Source organism: Staurois parvus, unplaced genomic scaffold (genome assembly GCF_062004578.1).
Source record: "Staurois parvus isolate SC_StPar_1 unplaced genomic scaffold, SC_StPar_1.0 ptg000578l, whole genome shotgun sequence".
NCBI lineage: Eukaryota > Metazoa > Chordata > Amphibia > Anura > Ranidae > Staurois > Staurois parvus.
The window spans coordinates 5,261,244-5,287,394 of NW_028318374.1; the positions used below are offsets into that span (position 1 = coordinate 5,261,244).

The window sequence follows — 26,151 nt, forward strand, 5'->3', positions numbered from 1 at the left end:
ATTCTCAGAAAATAGGTGTCTTATTATTATTATTATTATACAGGATTTATATAGCGCCAACAGTTTGCTCAGCGCTTTACAATATAACGGGAAACAATACAGTTCAATACAAGAGGGTTAGGACGGCCCTGCTCCTTGGAGCTTACAATCTGAGGGAGGAGCTGGTGGTACAAAAGGTAATAACTGTGGGGGATGGACTGGTAGGAGGAGTAGAATATTCCATTATTAGCTGAAGGCAGGATAGCCTTCCCTGAAGAGATAGGTTTTCAGAGATTGGCTAAAAGTGAGCAGAGTATGCGATAGTCTGATAGATCGAGGTAGAGAGTTCCAGAGGATGGGGAGGCTCTGGAGAAGTCCTGGAGATGAGCATGGGAGGAGGAGAAAAGGGAGCTAGAGAGCAGGAGGTCGTACGAGAAGTGGAGAGGATGGTTTGGGTGATATTTGGAGACAATATTAATGATGTCATGGGGGCAGAGGTATAAATGGTTTTAGGTGTTATTATTAATGTTTTGAATTTTATCCGTTGGGCAATGGGAAGCCAGTGGAGGGATTGGCAGAGAGGGATGGCATGGTGGATAAGTCTGGCAGCAGCATTCATGATGAGGTGTAGAAACGCAACCTTAACCCCCTAAAATCCCCCTCGACCCACACACACACCCTCCAAACTGCATCAAATACTGGGGGTGGCCAAATTTCACCAACAATAGGAGGGTCTTAAAGGGGCATTAAATACCAGGAGTGCATTATGTACAGAGTGCAGAGTTCAGGGGTGCGCTGCATGCAGAGTTCGGGACTGCATTACAAACAGAATGTAGAGTTAAGCCTTCTTACACAGCCCTAGGAGGGTCCCTCTCCTACGTCACGTCTGGTTGCTGGAACGCACGCCGGCCACAATATTTTACATTTGTATTTTTATGATTTTAAATAAATATACTACCTTCTAAATATTTCATCTTGGGCTTCTCTCTGAGCTTTAGTTGGGATTTGAAGTGGTTCAATAGAAAGTGTTTGAGAGGATATTCCTTTGGGATTCTACATACAGAAGTGAACATCCAATTGGGTCAAATACAGGATCTGTCATTTAACGCTTGCTAGCTACTTTGGTGGTTGAGGGGATATGGTGAGGTCACAATTCAGCTGGACACATTGGTGGAACACTGCTGGTTCTATTAAGAAGAACGGTTAACCTTATTTCCTCCTTTTTTTTTTTTTACAAGAATATGGTGTGAGAAGACTTTCTTATTATTAAATATTTGAACTTTTTTTCATCATTCATTTATTTTTTATTCATGTGGTTGTATTTTGCACTGCTAATATTAAGGGGAATGTTGGTTATGAGAAAGGTTTACTTCTGCATCCTCCATCCTCATCTCACTTTTGCCCCTCTTAAGCTCTGACCTCTGCATGCTCTCCACTGCCCCCATCTTCTCCCCCCCATCTTAAAAGCTCCACCATCTTCTTACCTCTGCATTAAGTGGAAGCACCTGGCCGCACACTGTTGGCGATTCTGCCTTTCTCACTTGCAGGGAGATCATCCAGTGGGGGTGTCGGCATCCGCACTACACCCAAGGCACCGGCATCTCCCTTGTCCCCATCCTGCACTCAGTGGGAGCTGCTCAGGAAATCAGATCTCTGGGAGCTGTTGAGAGACAAGTTGTGTGAATACAGAGGCCGAACTTCTCTGTTGTTGGTAGTAGTGAGCAAGTAGTAGAGGGCCTGAGCCAGGGGTGGTGGAACTGAGTTCCACCAAGTTCAGCTGAAAAAAAGTCCTGATTTTAAGAGTCTCCAAGTTGAAACCTCAGAGTTAGGACCACAGTACACAGAGGTGCCTTGACATAGGCACTATAGCTTCCACCTATATTTGCAAATGTGTGCAACTAAAACCTCTGTTTTTAACTTGAATTGTTAGACAGGGACAATTTGGTGTTTTTGCAGGCTGGCTGGTAAGTTTGCTGGGAAACGTTTGTTTGAGGTCACGAGAGAAGTCGGTTGTTTAGGAACATGATGCCCTTAAGTAAATACATCTGTGTATCCTGTGTATTGATAGAAGGAAGGGAAAGGAAGGATGAAGAACAGAATTCATGAGGGAAGGGGGAAAGAGGAGATGTGAAGGCTGGGGAGGAATGTGGGTATGGGTGGTGTGCTGGGTAACTGGGTCAGGGAAGCATACAATTTACCTGAGAGACTCAAGTAATAATGGCTTAAATTTTTTTCAGTAACAAGATGGCCCAGTTAGTCCACGTGGAAGAAAAAATATATTTTAAATATATTTTAAAAATATTCTTCCCAAATATATATATATATATATATATATATATATATATATATATATATATATGTGTGTGTTTTAATGCATTTTGTATATATTACAAAATATAGGAAAAATATATTTTTTTTATTTATTCTTCAGATTTTTTTTAACACATGAAAAAGTAATTTTAACATATATTTTTACATACATTTGTAAAAGCATTCCAAAAAATGTAGATTAAATGTATGTTTAATTACATACAGTATATTTGAAAACGTATTTTAAAAAATATTTTTCATATAGTTTTTAATATATAAAAAACGCATTTCAGCATATATATAGAGAAATATATTTTGAAATATTTTAAAAATGGCCAAAATTGTAGTATTTCAAATATATGTCAATATATTTGGGAAGAATAATTTTAAAAATATATTTAAAATATATTTTTCTTCCATGTGGAAAAGTAGGCAGAATATTGATTATGGTGTTGTCACATCAGTTCCTGTACTGCAGAGAGTCACCAAATACTAGGTTTAGTATTCTAGGTTTCTCACCCCCGCTGTATCGAGATAAGGCTGCCGGCTTCAAACGGTCCATGATCAACTGAGGGTTAAGATGCAAAGTGGAGATGCTCAACTTCAGAGTCCAGAATAGGTTTATTGAACTTACTCGATTCATGATAAATCCACCTGCTCTCTACTTAAGTGTTTCATTGTGAAGACCAAATCATCGATGTATCTATTATATGTCTTAATCAAAGCCTTGAATGGGTTCATATCTCCAGAGATGTGGCCCTCCTTCCACCAACCCATAAAAAGGCTGGGATATGTTGGTACAAAAAGTTACTGTGCTGTGCATTTTAGATTCTTTGTTATAATTTTGTGTGGCGAACAGATTTTCCCAGTGTAACACATTGTATTAGATTCATTGACTGGAGCTTGGTTCTCCTGGTGTGAATCCCTCACTAGATATATATGATTTTAATTGAGCTATGATAAAAGTACCCTTCCATACTGAAATCCCGAATGGACCGAAATGCGTAAGCTGGGAGCAGCTGGATTTGTCTTGTATTGGGTAACTTCAACAAACCTATTTTGGACTCAGAAGTTGAGCGACTCATCTTCTATTTATTGCATCATCAGTTCTTCTAAGAACTACAAATTAAGGGGATGTGTCCCTTCCCTCCAATTAGCTCTCAGAGCTCTCCTCACTGTGCTGTGCAGTGTGTAATTTCAGCTCTGTCCCCTTTTTTCTGAACTCTCAGACAAGCTTTGTAAATTTTGCACTTTAAAAAGATGTAGAGAAGAAAAGACTGCAGATGGATAGGTAGAGCTTATGTATGGGGATTAGTTCCCTCTCTGTGTATCACCTGAGGCCAGTCACTTCACTGGATATATGTAAGGGTTTACAACCACTTTAACTTCAAAAATACATTTTACAAATGACTGATTGGACCATAGGCAGCTCAGTTTTTTCTTTCAGACACATTGATAGATGGCAGCCTTAACTTATATTTCACTCCATGAAAGTATAAAATATTGTGCTTCTGGGCTTCCCCTCACCGTTCTCGTTGAAATCACTCAATTATTGATGAATTTTCGCAAGTCTCATCAATTTGCTGAAACTTCTGCAAACCTGGGGAATGGTCTGCAGTCAATAGGGAAGGTGAAATTAGGGCATTTTTTTGTGGTTTTAAAGGGTGCAATGGGCTTTAAATGGCTCCTGAGGTGTAGAAGGTCCTACACATTTAACTTTTTTAACTCTTTAAATAATACTTAATTTTTTAGGGGCAGTTCACACCACATGCAATCCAGTGTGTTTTTTTTTCCTCCAGAAATGCATGGAGAGTAGGTTATATGGTGTCCCATGGCATAGTTCATAGTTCTTCTGCACTGAACTGTACTGAAATGCTGTTAAACTAATCAAAAACGCACTGGAATGCATCAAAAAGGCGCATGCAGAAACGCATCTGGACTGCGTTTCTATGGTCTGAACTGGCCCTTAAGGAAAATATTTTTTTCTGGGGAATATTAGATGCCCCTAGAAAGAAATACATTGACAGCTGTCAGTGACATGGATTTGTTTATTAACAAAGCCACTGATCACCAGTGCTGAGTAGATGTTACATGTATAGTGCTGATTATATGAAAACAAACATCTCACTGTAAATTTGGTATAAACAACACACAAGAGAGCCTGCACCACTAAGCATGCAGAAAAAAAACAAACAGACTGTACAAGTACACCAACAATGCAAACGTAATATGCATGGGGCAAACTGAATGGAATCTGTATAGATACCTGGGAAAGCACCATCCTTTGCTCATACAGGTTACTGTACTGATTTTGGGTTCTTAAAATATCATTCATGTAGCATTTTGATCTTTTTTGCATTGCATATAGTATTGTTCTCTATAGTTTTGTAAATGGTACAATCATGTTAATTCAGTATACATACCCACATGGAAGAAAAATATATTTGAAATATATTTTAAAAATATTTTTCCCAAATATATTGACATATATTTGAAATGCTACAATTTTTGCCATATGCAATATATTTCTAAATATATATACTGTATGTTGAAATGCGTTTTTATTACAAAATATATGAAAAATATTTTTAAAAATACATTTCAAATATACTGTATGTCTTTAACAATACAAATCCAAATTCTTGGAATTCATTTACAAATATACAGTCAGGTCCATAAATATTGGGACATCGACACAATTCTAACATTTCTGGCTCTATACACCACCACAATGGATTCGAAATGAAACAAACAAGATGTGCTTTAACTGCAGACTGTTAGCTTTAATTTGAGGGTATTTACATCCAAATCAGGTGAACGGTATACAAATTACAACAGTTTGCATATGTGCCTCCCACTTGTTAAGGGACCAAAAGTAATGGGACAATTGGCTTCTCAGCTGTTTCATGGCCAGGTGTGTGTTATTCCCTCATTATCCCAATTACAATGAGCAGATAAAAGTTCCAGAGTTCATTTCAAGTGTGCTATTTGCATTTGGAATCTGTTGCTGTCAACTCTCAAGATGAGATCCAAAGAGCTGTCACTATCAGTGAAGCAAGCCATCATTAGGTTGAAAAAAAAAAAAAAAACCCATCAGAGAGATAGCAAAAACAATAGGCGTGGCAAAACAACTGTTTGGAACATTCGTAAAAAGAACGCACCAGTGAGCTCAGCAACACCAAAAGACCCGGAAGACCCCGGAAAACAACTGTGGTGGATGACCGAAGAATTCTTTCCCTGGTGAAGAAAACACCCTTCACAACAGTTGGCCAGATCAAGAACACTCTCCAGGAGGTAGGTGTATGTGTGTCAAAGTCAACAATCAAGAGAAGACTTCACCAGAGTGAATACAGAGGGTTTACCACAAGATGGAAACCATTGGTGAGCCTCAAAAACAGGAAGGCCAGATTAGAGTTTGCCAAATGACATCTAAAAAAGCCTTCACAGTTCTGGAACAACATCCTATGGACAGATGAGACCGAGATCAACTTGTACCAGAGTGATGGGAAGAGAAGAGTATGGAGAAGGAAAGGAACTGCTCATGATCCTAAGCATACCACCTCATCAGTGAAGCATGGTGGTGGTAGTGTCATGGCGTGGGCATGTATGGCTGCCAATGGAACTGGTTCTCTTGTATTTATTGATGATGTGACTGCTGACAAAAGCAGCAGGATGAATTCTGAAGTGTTTCGGGCAATATTATCTGCTCATATTCAGCCAAATGCTTCAGAACTCATTGGACGCCGCTTCACAGTGCAGATGGACAATGACCCAAAGCATACTGCAAAAGCAACCAAATAGTTTTTTAAGGGTAAGAAGTGGAATGTTATGCAATGGCCTAGTCAATCACCTGACCTGAATCCGATTGAGCATGCATTTCACTTGCTGAAGACAAAACTGAAGGGAAAATGCCCCAAGAACAAGCAGGAACTGAAGACAGTTGCAGTAGAGGCCTGGCAGAGCATCACCAGGGATGAAACCCAGCGTCTGGTGATGTATATGCGTTCCAGACTTCAGGCTGTAATTGACTGCAAAGGATTTACAACCAAGTATTAAAAAGTGAAAGTTTGATTTATGATTATTATTCTGTCCCATTACTTTTGGTACCTTAACAAGTGGGAGGCACATATGCAAACTGTTGTAATTCCTACACCGTTCACCTGATTTGGATGTAAATACCCTCAAATTAAAGCTGACAGTCTGCAGTTAAAGCACATCTTGTTCGTTTCATTTCAAATCCATTGTAGTGGTGTATAGAGCCAAAAATGTTAGAATTGTGTCGATGTCCCAATATTTATGGACCTGACTGTATGTTAAAATCTGTTAAACTGATATCTTAAAAAAATCTGAAGAATATATTTTTAAAAAATATATTTTTTAAAATATATTATTCAGATTTTTTTAACATTAAAAAAGTCATTTTAACATATATTTTACATATATTTGTAAATGCATTCCAAAAATGTACATTTGTATTTTCAAAGACATACAGTATATTTGAAATGTATTTTTAAAAATATTTTTCACATATTTTGTAATAAAAACGCATTACAACATACAGTATATATATTTAGAAATATATTGCATATGGCAAAATTGTAGCATTTCAAATATATGTCAATATATTTGGTACGAATGATTTTACAATATATTTCAAATATATTTTTCTTCCAGATGGGTAGTGACCTGGGTCATTCCAGTGCAGGCTTCAGACTAAGTCCTCAGAAGCTGGTTCATTTGGCTCATTAGTAGACTGACGGATGGGTTTGCTTGAGTTAGATTTTTAATGTTTTTATTTATGCGCTTGGGTGCTAGTTGAATGTTTATGTGCTCTCTGAAATACATCTTGCCAATTTTCTAAAGTCAATTATACCTTTAGACAGACAGTATTTGGCTTAATTTTCAGTGGTGTAGGTACTTTGTTATAGAATGATACGTTTACAGTGAGGTTATTCCAAATCCAGTGACACTAGCAGTCATGGGGAGCAGTGCCTTAGATGATCTCACACTGTAGATACGCAACTCTGAAGCTTTAGGTAAAGTCATCTAGAGCCCAGGGCGAATATACCCAAATTGCACTGCTAAGATGTATAAGCATTACGTGTCAGCAAAACCCCCCCCCAAAAAAAAAACCTATCAGGTACTAATCTACATGCTTACCCCCTACGCATAAATTCCCTTTCCTCCCAATACAAATCCGTCCCCCTGCTGAAATCCCCCATCCCAGCACAAATCTTTGCCCCTCCCAGCTCAAATCTTTTCATTCCCATATGTCCCCAGCACCAATTCCCTTCTCTGAGCACAAATCCTCCCTCCTCCCTCCAAATTCCCCCATCCCACATCCTAGCACAAATCCCCTCCTTAATTTCCCCTCCTACTACTAATACCCTCCAGTCATTCCTACTAGCAGCACAAATCCCCACCCCCTCCAAAAAAAATCCTCCTACCACAAATATCCCCCTACCATATCACCCGTTCTAACACAAACTCCCCTCCTAGCACAAATCCTCTTCCCCCCTTCCCAACACAAATTCTCCCCCAATCACCATTCCTAGCACACTTCCCCCACTTACCCCCTGTAACCCCAAATTCCCCCTCCTAACACAAATCCCCTCCCCTCAACTTCCTCTTGGTGCCCCCCCCCCCACACACACACCTCACATGATATCACAGTGCCCCTCTTGCCCACCCCTTGTCCTGGCCCTTTTCAGGAAGAATTTCTGGCACAGCGTAGATTTTTTCAAGGTGCTGCTAAGGCACAATAACATTTCTAGATGTTTTCTATAGCATAGTAAATCTTTTTTTTTTTTCAGTTTCGGTCCACTTTAACAATCACAGTACAGCATTTCTTCTGCTCAGCTGCAGTCCAAGAATCATTTATTCTAAATTACAGCTTTAAAAAGTAGTATAATGTTTTGAGCACATCCTGACCTCCCCCAGGTGGTCAATAGAATGCGTGACCTCAATGCTAAAACCCAAAATGGCTGGGAGTAATAGCAATCCCATAGAAGTGTGTACACCTGTGAAAGCGAAAGCTGTGATTTACAACAAATAAAAGGGATTTTATCACATTGGAATTGTCTTGGCATTGGATCGATTTTATTTTTAAAGTTTAGTCCTCTTTAAAGTAATGTTTTATATTTTGTGTTTACTGTTTCTATTAAACCTTAATTTTTTGCAAATACATATTTAAGACAGGGTACAAAGATGGCATTGGAATGTATGTATTTTGGAGCTTGAGCTATTGAGCTTTGTAAACAACAGACAGTTATCTACATTTAGGGTTCCACCTTTTGAGTAGCATTTAAAGAAACTTGAGTAACCACACAAAGTGACATGAGTAACCACATAAGGGAACTACTGCATTCCAAAAATCAGGAAAGTGTATTTAAACCCAAATGCTGAGAATTTGTAAATGTTTTAACATATTAATGTCATTTTAAGTTATTTTCAATGTTTTTGCTGCTTTTATTAAAATACTGCCTGGTTACCTGCTATGAATGTCCTTGTTCAGGCATTTCCTATTAAAGAGTGACAACATTCTGCCCGTCTCCTAATTGCTCTAATTGCTCAATTTTATTGTGGGCCGCATTAGCATTTTGGTTGCCCTCTATGGGCCGGTTGTATATGTAAGACTATATAAAGACATGAATGCCTCTACATTTGATTTAAGCTCTCTAACCCCCCCCTTACATCAGGTGTCGAGAGCCCCCCACCAGCAGAAGTCAAGAGTAACCCCCCCCTTACTTCACGGTGCACCCCCCTTGTGTTGCTGCCAGGAAGATGGTGGGTGCGGAGCAGGCAACAGAAAATGCAGGGTTTGGAGGAGGACTAGAGGAGGGCTGGAGTCAGCTGTTGAAGTCTTCTGAATTCTAAGACTAGGGGAAGCGGAGATGAGCGGATGTCCTCCTTGTCTGATGCTGACTGCTGTAATGGAATGCAGAGACAAGCCTCCCTGCGACTACATGGAGAAGTGCAAGTTCTGGCGGAGGAGTTCTGTTCTTGTCTCTGCTACTGACTGCTAAGGCACGGTGGAGGGTGGTAACAAGGGGGGTGCCACAGATGCAGGAGAGGTGTGAGGGCCAAATAAAAATGGCCTGGAGGGCCGGATTCAGCTCTTGGGCCTTGTGTTTGACACATGTACATGTGCATTGGGGCTTTGCCCCATGGGCTTCCAATGGAGACTACAAATGGCCAATTCAACACTCATTAAAGTGGATGTAAAGGCTGAAGGTTTTTTACCTCCATGCGTCCTATGCATTGAGATAAAAAATCTTCTGTGTGCAGCAGTGCCCCCAGCCCCCTAAATACTTACCTTAAGCCCATTGAGATCCAGCGATGTGAATGACAGCCTAGGCTTTGCTGGGTCTCTGCCTCCTCATTGGCCATTGGCTCCCACTGCTGTCAATCACAGTCAGTCAGCCAATGAGGAGAGAGAGGGAGTAGAGCCAAGCTGCTGCTCCTTGTGTGAATGGACACACCGAGCAGCAGGTGCCCCCATAACAAGCTGCTTGCTGTGGGGGCACCCGACAGGAGGGAGGGGCCAGGAGAGCCAGCGGGGGACCCAGGAAGAGGAGGATCGAGGCTGCTCTGTGCAAAACCACTGTACACAGCGTAAGTATAGACATGTTTGTTATTCCTCCCCCCCCCCCCAAAAAAAAGAACCTTTAAAATCGCTTTAAGTAGAAATGATCAACTGGTGTCACCATCTAGAAACCCTCCCTGAGAATTGCCATGTAGTGATTGCTGGAGTGCCCCAGACATGAATTGACCGCAAACAGGCTGCAGGGGATCAGCAGCACTGAGCTACAGCAATAGATGAATAAAGGTAAAAACAAGAGTTTTATTTTAAAAATGGCAGTTGTTTATGATACAGTTCTTTTTTTCAAACGAAATGTCATTTAGTTAGGGTTTACATCTATTTTTTGGAGAATGCGTCCCATTGGCCAACATGGGCATAGCACAGGTTCACATTAGGGCGCTGCCTTTAAACTCAGAAGCCATTTTTGTGTTGTGAGTAACCAAATACAATTAAAACAATGACTACTTTATTACTAAGAGTTCTTAGCTGTGTTTCTTGCATATTTAATTATATTGCTCATTACGGTTTAAAAAAAAAAAAATCTCATTTCAATAGCCAAGGCAATATTGAAATATGCCTATTTTTTATTTCTTACCATCAAAGTGACATTTATTATCCATATAAAATCCGAGTGTTTTACAGGAATCCAGGAGAGATAAGAGCGGCGTGCTGCGGCGTCTGGAGAGGCAGCACAGATTACAGTTGACATGCTTTGTTAGGAGACAATTCATAGAATGAAAGTGTAATCTCGCCCAGCAAAGCAGACCACAATTTATATGTATAAATAAAATATGCAATGTGCGTCTGCCTTTTCTATTGCTTTTCTGCTTTATGCCCAGATTATCCATAAATCTATTCAATAAAATTGAAACAATATTAATGGCTTTCACTTTCTTGTTCTCTATCTATGGCTTTTTTGATTGAAAATGAAAATACTCACTGTGGGAAGCAGATTGTTATTTGGCACATGTCTTTTATTTTTCTCTTTTTTTCCTTACCAAGAAAAAAGATTGTTGTGAGATATTTGTATAAAATGAAGAGGTTTTCAAAGAGGACCTGTTACTTTATTTCTAACATAATCCTATAAATGTGAGAGATAGGGAAGCATTTTATATATATACACATATGAAATACAGTATTGTACTGTATATATATATATATATACACACACGTATGTATTTGTCTTGCACTGCTGAACATAAGTATTTGAACACCTGAGAAAATCAGTGTTAATATTTGGTACAGAAGCCTTTGTTTGCAATTATAGAGGTCAAACGTTTCCTGTAGTTCTTAACCAGGTTTGCACTGCAACAGGCATTTTGGCCCACTCCTCCGCACAGATCTCCTCTAGATCTGTCAGGTTTCGGGGCTGTCGCTGAGCAACAGCTCCCTCCAAAGATGTTCTATTGGACTTAGGTCTGGAGACTGGCTAGGCCATTCCAGAACTTTTATATGCTTCTTACGGAGCCACTCCTTGGTTATCCTGGCTGTGTCCTTCGGGTCATTGTCATGTTGGAAGACCCAGCCACGACCCATCTTCAATGCTCTGACTGAGGGATGGAGGTTCTTGCTCAAAATCTCACAATAAATGGCCCCATTCATCCTCTCCTTATTACAGTGCAGTCATCCTGTCCCCTTCGCGGAAAAGCACCCCCAAAGCATGATGTTACCACCCCCATGCTTCACAGTAGGGAGGGTGTTCTTGGGATGCAACTCATCCTTCTTTTTCCTCCAAATACGACGAGTGAAGTTTAGACCAAAAAGTTCTACTTTGGTCTCATCTGACCACATGAATTTCTCCCATGCCTCCTCTGGATCATCCAGATGGTCATTGTCAAACTTCAGATGGGCCTGGACATGTGATGACTTGAGCAGGAGAATCTTCCGTGCAATGCATGATTTGAAACCATGATGGCGTAGTGTTCTACCGACCTTGACCTTTGAAACTGTGGTCCCAGTTCTCTTCATGTCACTGACCAGCTCCTCCCTTGTAGTTCTGGGCTGATTCCTCACCTTTCTTATCATCAGTGATACCCCACGAGGTGAGATCTTACATGGAGCCCCAGTCCGAGGGAGACTGACAGTTGTCTTTAGCCTCTTCCATTTTCCAGCAATTGCTCCAACGGTTGATCTATTTTCACCAAGCTGCTTGGCAATTGCCCCGTAGCCCTTTCCAGCCTTGTGGAGGTCCACAGTTTTGTTTCTGGTGTCTTTTGACAGCTCTTTGGTCTTGCCCATGGTAGTAGTTGGCGTCTGACTGACTGTGGGGTGGACAGGTGTCTTTAAAGAGCCCATACAGGTGCTACTAAGTTAGATTAATGAGTGGAGTAGAGGTGGACTTTTTCAAGGCACAGTAACAGGTCTTTGAGAGCCAGAATTCTTGCTGTTTCTTAGGTGTTCAAATACTTATGTTCAGCAGTTGCACTTACAAATGTTTAGGCATTCTCATTTTTATTTATTTTGTTTGTATTGGTATGACAGAAAAAATAGAGAAACAAAAAGCAAAATCTGACACATTCCACACAAATCCCCCAAAATGGACTGGACAAAATTATTGGCACCCTCAATTTAATATCTGGTAGCACACCTCTTGGAAAAAAAATCTGAAATCAATGGCTTCCTTTAACCATCAATGAGTTTCTTCCTCCTCTCTACTGGAACTTTGGACCACTCTTATTTTGCCAACTGCTCCAGGTCTCTCAGATTAGAAGGGTTCCTTTTCCCAAATGCTGTTTTGAGATTTCTCCACAGGTGCTCTATGGGATTGAGATCTGGACTCATTGCTGGCCAGTTCAGTACTCTCCAGCGCTTTGTCTGAAACCATTTCTGGGTACTTTTTGACGTGTGCTTTGGGTCATTGTCCTGCTGTAAGACCCATGACCTCTGATGTAGACCCAACTTTCTGATGCTAGGCCCTACATTACACCCCAGCATTCTCAAGTACGTTTTGGAAACCCCAATCTGGCTTTTTTATGTTTATGCATCAGCAGTGGGGTCCTCCTGGGTCTCCTAACATAGCGTCCCTTTTCATTCAGAGGGCAATATTTAATGTGAGCTGACACAGTTGTACCCTGTGCCTGAAGGTCTGGAAGCTGATTGAGATTCTTTAACCACCATTCTAACAATCCTTCGTTGCATTCTGATCAGTTTTTCTCTTTCGTCCATGTGCAGGGAGATTAGCTACAGTGCCATGGGCTTTAAACTTCTTGACAATGTTGCGCACAGTGGACACAGGAGCATTACGATCTCTGGAGATGGATTTGTAACCTTGAGATTGTCCATGCTTTTCCACAATTTTTGTTCTCAAATTCTCAGACAGTTATTTGTTGCTCTTTCTCTTCTCCATGCTCCATGTGGCAGACAGAGACATACAACAGAAAGGTTGAGTAAATTTCTCACCATTTTAACTGGTTTGATTTCTATATCCCTATTTGATTTCTATGGTGTGATTTCTATATTGTCAGCACCTGTTAATTGACACAGGTGAATTTAATTACATGTTACAGGAGCAAAACAAACTTGAAATGCAATTAATTCTTACAGTTTTGAGAAGGTGCGAATAACTTTGTCCAGTCAATTTTTGGGTTTTGCGTGGAATGTGTCAGATTTGGCTTTTTGTTTCTCCTCTTTTTTCTATCATGCCAATACAAACAAAAGAAATAAACATGAGAATGCCTAAACATTTGTAATTGCAGCAATTTTCTGGGCGAAGTGGTGCAATATCTGACAGAAATGCAGGGGTACCAGTAATTTTGGCCATGACTGTGCAAACCTTTTGCCTTTCATTTTTATTTTAAACTGTGTGGATTATTTTACAATTTCACGGTTTACACTTACTTTAAGTAGCACCTCTGGAATTAGTTTTTTTTATTTTTAACGTTTTTATTAAAATATATAACAACCTGTATTTTCAGATTAAGCAATCTGAATTCATAATCAGGTTGCCAACTGTCCACTTTAGACAGTTGTAAAAAAAAATGTTCGAACAAATCTAGGCTGTTTGTAAAGTTTTTTTTTTAATAAAAACAAAAATGTTTCTAAAAAAGACCTGTGAAACCCTCTGTGTTCCCACATGGAAGAAAAATATATTTTAAATATATATTTAAATTACTCTTCCCAAATATATTGACATATATTTGAAATACTACAATTTTGGCCGTATTCAATATATTTCAAAATATATTGATATATATATACTGCATGTTGAAATGTATTTTATATATATTACACATATTACAAAATATATTAGAAATATTTTAAAAAATTATCTTTTTTAAATATATTCAGATTTTTTTTAACATATACAAAAGTCATTTTAACATATATGTTTACATATATTCGTAAATGCATTCCAAACATGTAGATTAAATGTATTTTTAAAGACATACAGTATGTTTGAAGATGTATTTTTAAAAATATTTGTCATATATTTTTGAATAAAAGCACATTTCAACATATAGTAATATATATATATATATATATATATTTATTTATTTTTTTTTGAAGTATATTGAATATGGCCAAAATTGTAGTATTTCAACTATATATGTCAATATATTTGGGAAGAATATTTTTTAATTATATTTAAAATATATTTTTCTTCCATGTGTGTGGTAACAAGGATTCCTTTTATTGGTATTGGAATTTCCTAATTTATGCACAGACTCTTCAGTTTTGCACTTTAACGTGATTTAGTTCCTAGATTTTACATGTGTACCTATTGCTTTATGTCCATATTTATCTTTTACTTATTTGCTCATTATTAGCACAGCATGCTGTTGATAGTGCTGTATTGGTGTCTATAAAAACTGAGCTGTTTATCATTTAGTTTGGTATTCCGTTACAAATTCATTTTGGGTTGGCAATGTTGGCATCCTCTATGGTAGGGAAGAGGGAGTTTCCAGAGTCTGGGTTAAATAAATCCAAATCAGGAGGCTTGAACCACAAAAGCAACACCGAAGCATTGGGCAATTAGATCATGTCCATTATAAATAGCATTTTTTGAAGCTTGATGTATCTGTATCTACTTTTTTTTCCCCAGCCTCTTGAGCTTGACTGCAACCATTGTGCAATCGTATCCAATTCTGGGCAGATGATCGGACAGAAGGTTGGACCTGAAATTGACCACTCTACTTGCATATGGAGAATGAACAATGCACCCACCAAAGGCTACACAGAACATGTAGGAAAGAGGACTACAATCAGGGTTGTGTCTCACACCAGCGTCCCTCTCCTAATCAAAGATCCCAATTACTTCTTCAAGGAGACTAATGACACCATCTATGTCATATGGGGTCCTTTCAGGAACATGCGACAAGATGGGAAGGGGATTGTGTATAACATGCTGCGCAAAGTGGTGGAAAACTACACTGGTGCTAAAGTCTACATAACGACGGAGATACGCATGAACTACTGTGACAGTGTCTTCAAACAGGAGACAGGGAGAGATAGGTGAGATGCATGTTTACTACAAGGGGAAGCTAGAGTAGATATATTCAAGAAGATCTATAGGATTACTCTATGTATCAAGTAATGGTGAGCAAGTTATGTTGTTTGATATTTTTATTACACATTTTTTATTATTCCGTGCTAGGTCTTCCTATTAAAATGGTTAAATTGGCTTTCAGCTGTGATGTCCATATAAGATATACAAGACTAATCGGGGAAGAAGTTGGTTTTGTTGGGAGGGATAGGAAAGCAAAAAAGGATGGCTAAGATTAGGGTGATGTCTTGATTGGTCAGAATCTTAGCCAAAGGTCAGGTCGACTATTTCTGATCGAAGAAGAAACTGTTGGTATTTTTGGCAAAATGTTATAACTTACTTAAGGCCATCCTTAATCTTATATAGATCCATCTTAAAAATGACCAGAACTCAAAGGTTACATCTGCTTTAACCATTGTACTTCTCACTCCTGTTCAACCCCCCATGGACCAGAGCAATTTTAAAATTTTTGCTATTGACCTGTTTTGTTTTTTTTTTGCAATAACATTGACGTTACTTAAAGTAGAATTAAAGGCAAAACTTTGTTTTTTCATTTTGTAAGGGACGGTTGAGGGTTTCTTTTGCAATCTGTGTCCCATTGGGGAGAGTTTCTCTCACTTTCTGTCCCATAGGAAAAACATCCAAAAATCCATCAAAATTGATAGAATCCCTAGTGTCCCCATTGGAAGGATTCATCTTTATTACTTTTCTGGGGACAACCCAAAATTTGAGATTTTCATTTAGTTTTACTTTCGATAATAATGATAAACATGACAAATAGAGAGGGTGAATGGGTGAATCTCCCTAACAGGGACACAGACAGAAATAAAAACCTTACACTTATTACAGTCTTAATCCACTATATCCAAAAAAAAAAAAAGTCTTACCTTTAGCTATACTTTAACAAATTATATTGTTTTTAAAGGACAACAAGGCCTTCTTTTGTGATATTGTCTTGCCTAAACTATTTAATTGGTTCTACAACCCTTAGACAAAAAGTAACAAAACTTTAAAAAATACTTTTTTTTTACCAGTGTTTGTTTAAAAAAATATTGTGTTGCCATACACAAAATATAAAGGACACTGAAATTACGATTCTGGTACAAAACATTGCAGAGTTCTTAACAAATGAAATAAAGTTATTATTTTTTTTTTTTATTTTACACTTTTTTAAAGATGACACTAACACAATTTAACAAACAAAACAAAAAAAGTAAATATTAATAGTTAATAAAATAAAAATACAAAAATAAAATAATCCAAAAAATATTACTTGAAATATTAGTTAAAGGGAGAAGGGGAAGAAGGAGTTAATAAGGGTTAATAAAGGGTTGAACAGACAAACTTTATTACAAACAGTAAAGAACAGATAATTGCCTGCAAGTAATATGGTGGTGGGGGATGCAGCAGAAGAACAGGACCTAGTACTCATGTTCTGTGTTATGGTGACATTTTTTGGGTGTGTGTAGCATGTCCAGTGTACTCAAGTACTTGAACCTATAGCAAGGGGAGGGAAGGGTGAGCAGATATGTTGGAGTCAGTTTTATATATCTGTAGGTCCTTCCCAATGCCCCCTGCCTAGGCTTCCCTCTCATCTCTATAGGCAAAAACATGTATGTTTACATGCTATCTATAAGAACATGCCACATTTTTGAAGGCAGCATGACAGGGAGGTCCTGTGTTTCTGTGGTCATGGCCTGGGGCGGACTGACAACTCATGGGGCCCCTGGGCAATAGGGGATCATGGGGCCCCTGTGTCCTTGCACAAACTCAAAAAAGCTTATGAAAAAGGTACCAGGGGTATCTCATGGGGCCCCCTACTGATCCCGGGTCCTCGGGCAGTGCCCGAGTTTCCAAATGGTCAGTCCGCCCCTGGTCATGGTTCACATGACCTAAACCCATCCTTAGGACCCACAGCACCTCTTTGGTGTCAACAGAATCTTTGTTCTCATTTGTAAATACTGCAGTGCTTCAGTAGGACCTTGTTCAGGCACTTCCTGTTATAGGGTGACAACACTCTGTCCCTTTCTCCCAATTTTTCTCCTGGGCTATCACTTTGTCACCTGTGCTTCCAGTGGAGATTATTAGCAGCTGTGAAGATTAGACGCTAAGGCCTTGTTCACAGATTGTTTGGCGGTAACGTGGGTTCCCGCTAGAGAATTGAAAAGTGCAATGTACGCGTTTCTGCGTTTCTTGCATAGGGCAGCCCATTCAAATGGGTTGACCTATGCAATTGTTGTCCCAAAGAAGCTCACGGAACAAATTTTCAGCCTGATCCACACATTTTGCCTCGATTCCCAATTGTTTTTTTCATGTGTCAAAATTGCACCGTGTTTGGGGTGCCATTCATCCTGCACGTTGCACATTTTGCAGCGATTTGGAATTGTGTGCAAAATCACGTCGATTCTGCCCACAATTCCTTATACCCAAGTGTGAACAGGGCCTAATTGTGCAGCCATTGTCCACTGTTGTCACATCGGAAATCCTACTCTGGGAAATGACGTGCAGCCATTGTCCACTGTTGTCACCATCGGAAATCCTACTCTGGGAAATGACATGCAGCCATTGTCCACTGTTGTCACCATCGGAAATCCTACTCTGGGAAATGACGTGCAGCCATTGTCCACTGTTGTCACCATCGGAAATCCTACTCTGAGAAATGACGTGCAGCCATTGCCGGACTGCATGTAGGCAAGCAGCTGCATGAGATCAGCATCACTGAGATGTAGAAGTAAATGAAAAAAAGGTGAAAGTAAGTATCTTCTAAAAGAAAAAAAACAGTAATTGTTTATGGTTCACAGCTCATTAACAAACTAATTGTTATACAGATAAAGTGTTACTAAACCCACAACAGTAAAATCAGTCTGTATTGGCAGTAAACCATGCTTGTTATACTCAATGTGAAATCTAAAGGGATTAATCCTCTGCATTGTGTAAAAACGCTGTTTGATCCTGTCTTCTCTGATCTTCTCCTTCTTCCAGCAGCCCCTCTTATCTCCTGATAAGACATATCGTGTGGAGTTACTCTGCACATGCTCAGTTTGGTTTGTATTGCTAAAGAGGTTTTTTTTTTCTTGGGAGAGTGCATGTGATCAGCACAGGGCCAGTCAGCACAATCCAGACAGTTGGCAGGGGTTCTGTATCCTCCTAGAGCAAAATGAAAACTCCTCCTACAAGCTTTAACCAGTGCTCTGCTGGACACTGATAGAAGTCACAAGACTGCTCTAACTGCTGATGAGAAAAGGTATTTAGCAGTTTATATTTGCTAAAATAATTGCATTTCAATGTTCTGTGTACTGTGGGAGACCAGATATAGTGAATGCAGGGTCTGGGGAGAGCAGATATAGTGAATGCAGGGTCCTGGGAGACCAGATATAGTGGATGCACGGTCCGGGGAGACCAGATATATTGAATTCAGGGTCCGGGGAGCGCAAATATAGTGAATGCAGGGTCCTGGGAGACCAGATATAGTGCATGCAGGGTCCGCGGAGACAAGATATAGTGAATGCAGGGTCCGGGGAGACCAGGTATAGTGAATGCAGGGTCCTGGGAGACAAGATATAGTGAATGCAGGGTCCTGGGAGACCAATTATAGTGAACGCAGGGTCTGAGGAGACCAGATATAGTGAATGCAGGGTCCTGGGAGGCCAGTTATAGTGAATGCAGGGTCTGGGGAGACCAGATATAGAGAATGCAGGGTCCTGGGAGACCAGATATAGTGAATGCAGGGTCTGGGGAGACCAGATATAGTGAATGCAGGGTCCAGGGAGACCAGATATAGTGAATGCAGGGTCCAGGGAGACCAGATATAGTGAATGTAGGGTCCGGGGAGACCAGATATAGTGAATGCAGGGTCCTGGGAGACCAGATATAGTGAATGCAGGGTCCAGGGAGACCAGATATAGTGAATGCAGGGATTGGGGAGACCAGATATAGTGAATGCAGGGATTGGGGAGACCAGATATAGTGAATGCAGGGTCCGGGGAGACCAGATATAGTGAATGCAGGGTCCTGGGAGACCAGATACAGTGAATGCGGGGTCCTGGGAGACCAGATATAGTGAATGCAGGGTCTGGGGAGACCAGTTATAGCGAATGCCGGGTCCTGGGTTTAGTAACACTTTTTTGTTTTGATCTACTATAATTATGATGCAGCAAGAATAGGATGTAACCCTCGGCTCACATCTGTGCGGGTGGTGCCGCTGCGGGACCTTCACAAATGCCTGCAGCCACACTACCCACACAGAGTAATGCGGAACCCACAAGCGGGTACCATTCATTGTAATAACACGCCTCCTGAACAGGAACTCGCATCCATACTGGGAACCTCTGTTTCTGTGCGGGTTGCGATTTCCCAGGTAGTGTAGGGACTTGTTCCCTGCATGTCCCGGGGCACGGGAGTCCATTCAAATGAATGGGCTCTTGTGCCTGCGCAAATTGCAGCCCGCATGACTACACAGATGTGAACCAGGGCTAAATAACACTGCTGCATTGGTTACCAAGCACAGCTTCACCAGATTCTGAGTGCTCCAGTTTTAGTAAATCCCCCCATAGTGTTTTCAGGTTTTAAGTGCCTTCTCATGTGGGTGCAAAAAAAAAGAAGAAAAATCCCCGGCAGTGACAGAGGTAATACTGATTCTTTTACCCTTACTCATCTTTCCTTATTTCTCCCAGACCCCACTTACATCTGTATGGTCCATTGTGGTGCATTTAAAGTGTGGGAAGTGAAATAAACAAAAACATATTCATTTACATGACTGCAGCTCAGTCTGATGCTACAGCTGCCTAAGAACAGAGTGATCACATGACCACTGATCGCTCAGTTCTCCGGTCTGCTGTCAGTTCTGTGCTCTGCCCCTCCAGCTGGGAAGGCTGGGAAGGGAGTGGCTGGCTCAGGTTCTCAGCAGCACTCTGAAAGGCTGAGCCAGGTGCCAGTCAGGCATCTGGGTGAAACCTGAGATTATTGTCAGGATACATCCTGGGAGCAGAGCAGCTCTGTGATGTCAGACGACAACAGATTTTAGCACACTGTCAGCTGATTTTGGGGTCACAGGAGAGCAAACGTAAGTGCACTCCTATGACCCACAAGAGAAGTATGGAAAAACAAGTTTTTGGCCATACTTCTCTTTTAAATGGGCTGCCAATGCACCAAAAAACCAAACAGACATGCAGCGTTTTTTGCCAATGCACTGCAGCATTTTAAAGTGGATTGTCACAACACAAAGGTTGGAGTAGGCCTTTACTGTTAAAGTGTCATTTCAGTCGAAACCTAACTAAGCGTAAACCTGCTCCTACCCCATCTAAGTCTATTCTATCCACCCTGTAAAAGGAAAGATGCCTATACTTGCCTATTCTGAAGTTGCTCTGGTCAGGTCATATGATTGGGTCCCAGCGACGGTTTCGATGTAGAGGAGGGACAGCCGACAACAGATGTCCCATTATCATTTAATTCTTATATTGCCAGAAATTAGGTGATCTTTGTCTAGCCAGATGCCGCTATTACTATGCTGGGCCTTATCCCACAAATGTGGATAGTTAGGGTGGCTCCCTATTTATTTGGCATCATAGGAGTGTACTGGTAGGCCTGTAGAAGGAGCTAGAGGCTCCTAGCACGTAGCCTGTGGTTGACTTCCGGTCCTCCAACCTTTCCCATGCCTCCACTTCCACCAGTGCATTCCACTCTGGTCAGCGCGGCTTCTTCCTGGTTTACATACCATTGAACTCTCCTATACCATCTCCATGGGGCCACCACTGGCAGTACCTGCAGGGCGAAGAGGAGCGGCCATACAAATACCCACAGATGAGCTTTGTATAGTCCTGTAGGGTTTCAAATTCAAAGAGCTTGATTGGCTCAGAGTGCTGTACCTCCATTTCCCAAACCTGATGTACATGGAATTACATTACGCTAATATAGAAACAGATGTGGGCACTTATAATAGCAATACTTTCAATCTGTCATTTTTTTTTTAATTTTCGTTTGTCTTTCCTTATGTATGTGAGAGCAAATACTTCCCTTAGGTATGTGAGAGCAAAGAGTACGGTTTACCACTAATTTAAGGCCCCATGTGCACGGGACACTTCTGAACGATGGAAACTGACTGCTGGAAAACGTAGGTTAAAAAACATCTATTTAGCCGCGTTTGCATAACGTGTTTATATGCGTTTGCGTTTAGAAGCGTTTTTTAAAGATAAGCACAGGAGAACCTTCCAAATGCCCAGAATGCACTGAAAAGTGGTAAATTATAAACTATTTCAGACTGTTTCAGAGAAATACAGAGAGTAGAAGCAGAGACAGCAGTATGTGTTGACATTAGCTAGGTGTGAGTTGTTCATTAACATTTCTTTTGTTTCCAAGGGTGGGAAAGGTGTCTGGTGGAGGGAGTCATTAAGGCCATCTGGCAGGGGGTCTTCATGAGGAATTTGAGCTGTGAATGTACATTAATATATCTTTTGTTTCCAAGGGTGGGAGAGGTCTGAGGTGTGAATTGTCATTAACATATCTTTTGTTTCCAAGGGTGGGAGAGGTCTGATGTGTGAATTGGTCATTGCAATGTGTGACAAGCTTGGTAGGAACATCCTGTGTTCAGTGTTTTGTCCACCTTGAAAATGCTTTGCATGCATTTTTCATGATGAAAAAAGGCTCTGGCCAGCATTGGGAACTGGAAGAGTTAAAAAAAATTTCAAACGCAATTTGCTGCTTTTCCAAGCATTTTGAGTTTGAAACGCTGATAAAGTTGACTGCTGAACGCAAGTTTGGTGCATTCAAAAAAAACAACTGTAAACTCAAATGCCTGTAAACAACTGTAAACGACGATGTGTACATGGACACATAGGAAAAGATTAGGGAGAGTTCAGGGGCTGCTGAAAAAAACACTGAACGGCTCCTAAACATGAGTGTATCAGCTGCAGTGTACATAAGCCCTAACATGTAATGTTTTCACTGGAATCCATTCCCCTCCGTTTTTGTTTTTTTTGGTATCTCTGTTACATTATTCATTTTGACAATAATGAACAGCCTCCACTGTCTAAGTCGTGTTTTATTTTTGCATTATCTCTAGATCATTCTCTATTGTACTATTCGAGGGAGCAGGCCCGTAGCTCAGTAACGTCAGTACATTGTTCCCACGTTACCTATGAGCCCCGTAGGAGCCCCTAAAAGAAGCCGGTATGCATTATTTATCGCCTGATCTGTGTTGAAGTACCTTCACTAGTTAGACCTTTGGGCATAATTATGAAAAGCTACTGAACACATCTTACATGATGAAACAATGGGCACAACTCAGAACGAAGGTGTAAAATGGACAATATAACTTTGTCAGACGTGGCGCAATCTTATCTGCGGTCTCTGCGGTCTGAAAACTTTTTTTTTTCCCCTTTTATGATGATTAGTCCCTGTTCTCTCATAAAGTGTAACTCAACCTGTACCGATAAAAGTCATGGACTTATTGAAATGTAATTTGTTTGGTCTAAATTGAAGCTTCAACTTTCATTTAAAGAATATTAGATTACTGGCAGAAAAAATAGTGTTTCTCAGAGAATGAATTGGATCTCGCTACGCCTCCAAACGATAGGAAAAAATTGATTTCTTGTCAGAGCCGTGTGAGGGAGATGGGCATGTTACAGCAGCTTAGATGGCCACAGGGGATGCCATCTAAATCCAAGGGCACTGGACAAAGTTCCAAGAGGTTACATTAAACCTTTACAAAGCGATCTGATGCAGCTTTTAGTAGCAAAGAGCAAGATTTGTCCAAAAGTGCAAAGGACCTTGTATGACCAAGCCTTGTTTTTTTTGTAAGCCATCTGCTTACAGATCTGAAAACAGTGTTGTGCTGGCTCATAAACACAATAATCATATAGACATATAGAGAAAAATAAAAAAGTCCTTGTGAATTATGACAGTTCAATCAAATGTTGTGCTTGAGTAAATGTGTTTGATATTAAATATGCTCCAAAAAACTTCAGTGCTCCACCGTGAAACCTGTGCACCTCCACCTATGGATAAGGATGGCCGCTCACCTCATAACATGGACCTATAAACTAATATAGGTCAACCAAGCATAATGAATCCATCAAAGAGGCTCCAGATGGCAGCAAACAGCTTATACAGGCACCAATATACAAATCTCTTCACAGTTTAACCTCCATATGTAAGAAAGAGAGAGAGGGACAGATCCCATAGTGTAATACCATTTTATTCCCTGAAAACCATATAGGGAATAGCACTTACATTATACAGATAAGTCACACGCATAGAGAAATTCTGGTTCGCACATGTGACCGGGAAGGACGTCACTAAACCCCGCCCCACGCGTTACGCCACCAACCACGTCATTGTCAGAGACATGTGCACAAGTCTTTTCGAACACATTTTACATGAAACACGTTTAATCAAGCACATTGTTTGATTGAACTGTCATAATTTACAAGGACTTTTTTTGTTTATCTCTATATGTTTATATGATTATTGTGTTTATGAGCCAGCGCAACACTGTTTGTTTACATATTTGTTTATTTTGAGTGTGGGATCACTTATAAGTTTTATTGCCGCAGCTCAGTGGGTATTTGTATTATTTGATGGTGCACATTGTCTTTTTTTCCCTCTACCGATCTGCTTACAGAAAAGCTGAAATATCAGGTAAATATCATTATAGAAATAATGGGGTTTATTTACTAAAGCTGGAGAGTCCAAAATCAGACTCCCTTCTGCATAGAAACCAATCAGCTTCTAACGTCAGCTTGTTCAATGAAGCTTTGGCAATGAAACCTGGAAGCTGATTGGTTTCTATGGAGAAGTGAGTCTGATTTTGGACTCTCCAGCTTTAGTAAATAAACCCCAATATGTCAATTAAAAAAACATTTGGCTTCATTTTTTTTTACTACGATTATGAGGGCTGTACTGAACGTAATGCTAAAGTGCATTTAACTATAGGAATGCGCTGAAGACAACAAAACTTCAATAAACTGTGCATAAATCAGTGTAAAATCAAATAAAGCATTTCACATTTAAATAATTAAATAAATCATAAAGTGTTCAAATAATCAATCTGTGAAAGTCCAAAGTCCCACAATACAAATTCACAACCGCCATGTGCACTCCACCACCAAATAAAGCACATGATGGTTGTGAATTTGTGTTGTGGGACTTTGGACTTTCACAGATTGATTATTTGAACACTTTATGATTTATTTAATTATTTAAATGTGAAATGCTTTATTTGATTTTACACTGATTTATGCACAGTTTATTGAAGTTTTGTTGTCTTCAGCGCATTCCTATAGTTAAATGCACTTTGACCAAGATTATTTAATAATTTTTTGGGTTTTGGAATTGCTGCTATATTTATTAAGGGTGTGGCGCTTTTCTAAACAACCTTTCACTGTAATGCTAAAGTGGGCATAACTTTTTTTTATTAACTTACGTAGGTTGTTCAAATTTCACATCCTGGCAGAGTAACGCAGGCCATAGAAGGGGCGAAAACCGGACATTTTTAAAAAAAAAAAAAACGAAAAATCGGTCGTTCAATCAGCCGACGTTACCACCGTTGGTAGGAAAAAATCGGCTGATTTTCGTCCCGTCTACGGCCGGCAAATATAATAGCGGTGTCCCTGCAGAGAGCTCCACTATTATATATGACATTTAAAAGTATAGCAAAGTTGCAACATTGTATCTATTTTTATCCATTTCAGACACAGATGTTTCTATTTGGATACAAATAGATACAATGTTGCAACTGCAATACCTTTAAATGTCAAATAAAATAGCGGAGTTCTCTGCAGGGACACCGCTATTATATTTGCCGGCCGTATTTTTGACATTTAAAAGTATTGCGGTTGCAACATTGTATCTATTTGTATCCAAATAGAAACATCTGTATCCGAAATGGATACAAATAGATACATATGTTCTTCTTTTTCTTTGTCTTCATCTTCTTCTTTTTCTTCTTCTTGCAGGTCACGGCTCATGCACATTTTTTTTAATCGGTAAAAAGATCGACCAGTTTGCCCATCATTGCTGTGAAAATCGGCCGATCGACAAAATTGGCCGTTTTTTTCCCAACATAACCGATTAAAAAAATGTGTCAAAATCACAAAAAGACCGACAAATTCACCCACTAACGATCCGAAAATCAGCCGATTATTCTTTCGGACGAATTATCCGCCAATTTTCTACCCATCTATGGCCTGCTTAACTCTTCCTCTATAGAAACTCTTTTTCTTCTTTTTCATTGCAGGTAAATAATGGATTCCACGCAGAAGCAACAACCGTCATGAGTTCTTGGTGAAGGAGGGGTGCAGGATGTTCTACATCCACAGAAGGCTACAGAATGTTTAGAGATGACACCATTGACAAGAATCACCAATGACATGACATTGCTCTTGAAATTGGTGTCATTTCCATAAACATTCTGTAGCCTTCTGTGGATGTAGGACAGCTTGCATCCCTCCTTCTTCAAGAACTCAATGACGACACATTGCTTCTGCTTGGAACCCATTATTTACCTGAAATGAAAAAGAAGAAAACAAGTTAAAATGGAGGAAGAGTTGCCAACATGTGACATTTGAATGACCTATGTAAGTGCAGCCATATCTTCCACCCACTTCCAACGCCCCCCCCCCCCGCCACCCCACCCTTCTCTGCCGTGAGCAGTGACAGAGTCGGGATTTCTGGGTGTTGTGCAGAATTCAGCTCTCACCCTACATTTTCCTGCTGTGTGAGCAGAGTGTCCTTCCCCCTGCTCACTCCTGCCCCCCCCGGACCTGAGCCAGTCAGCACCAAGAGGACTTGCTATGCAGTGGCT

The 26,151-nt window shown here is 40.1% G+C and overlaps 1 protein-coding gene across 1 annotated transcript in view; it reads left to right on the top strand.

The window, feature by feature from the left end:
* The window catches only part of ST6GALNAC3 (ST6 N-acetylgalactosaminide alpha-2,6-sialyltransferase 3), a 518,012-nt gene that overhangs the window by 265,189 nt on the left and 226,672 nt on the right, over positions 1-26,151 (top strand). The window contains exon 3 of the mRNA XM_089692183.1: positions 14,913-15,322. Coding sequence (XP_089548309.1) covers positions 14,913-15,322 — 410 coding nt within the window. The remainder of the gene's footprint in view (positions 1-14,912; positions 15,323-26,151) is intronic.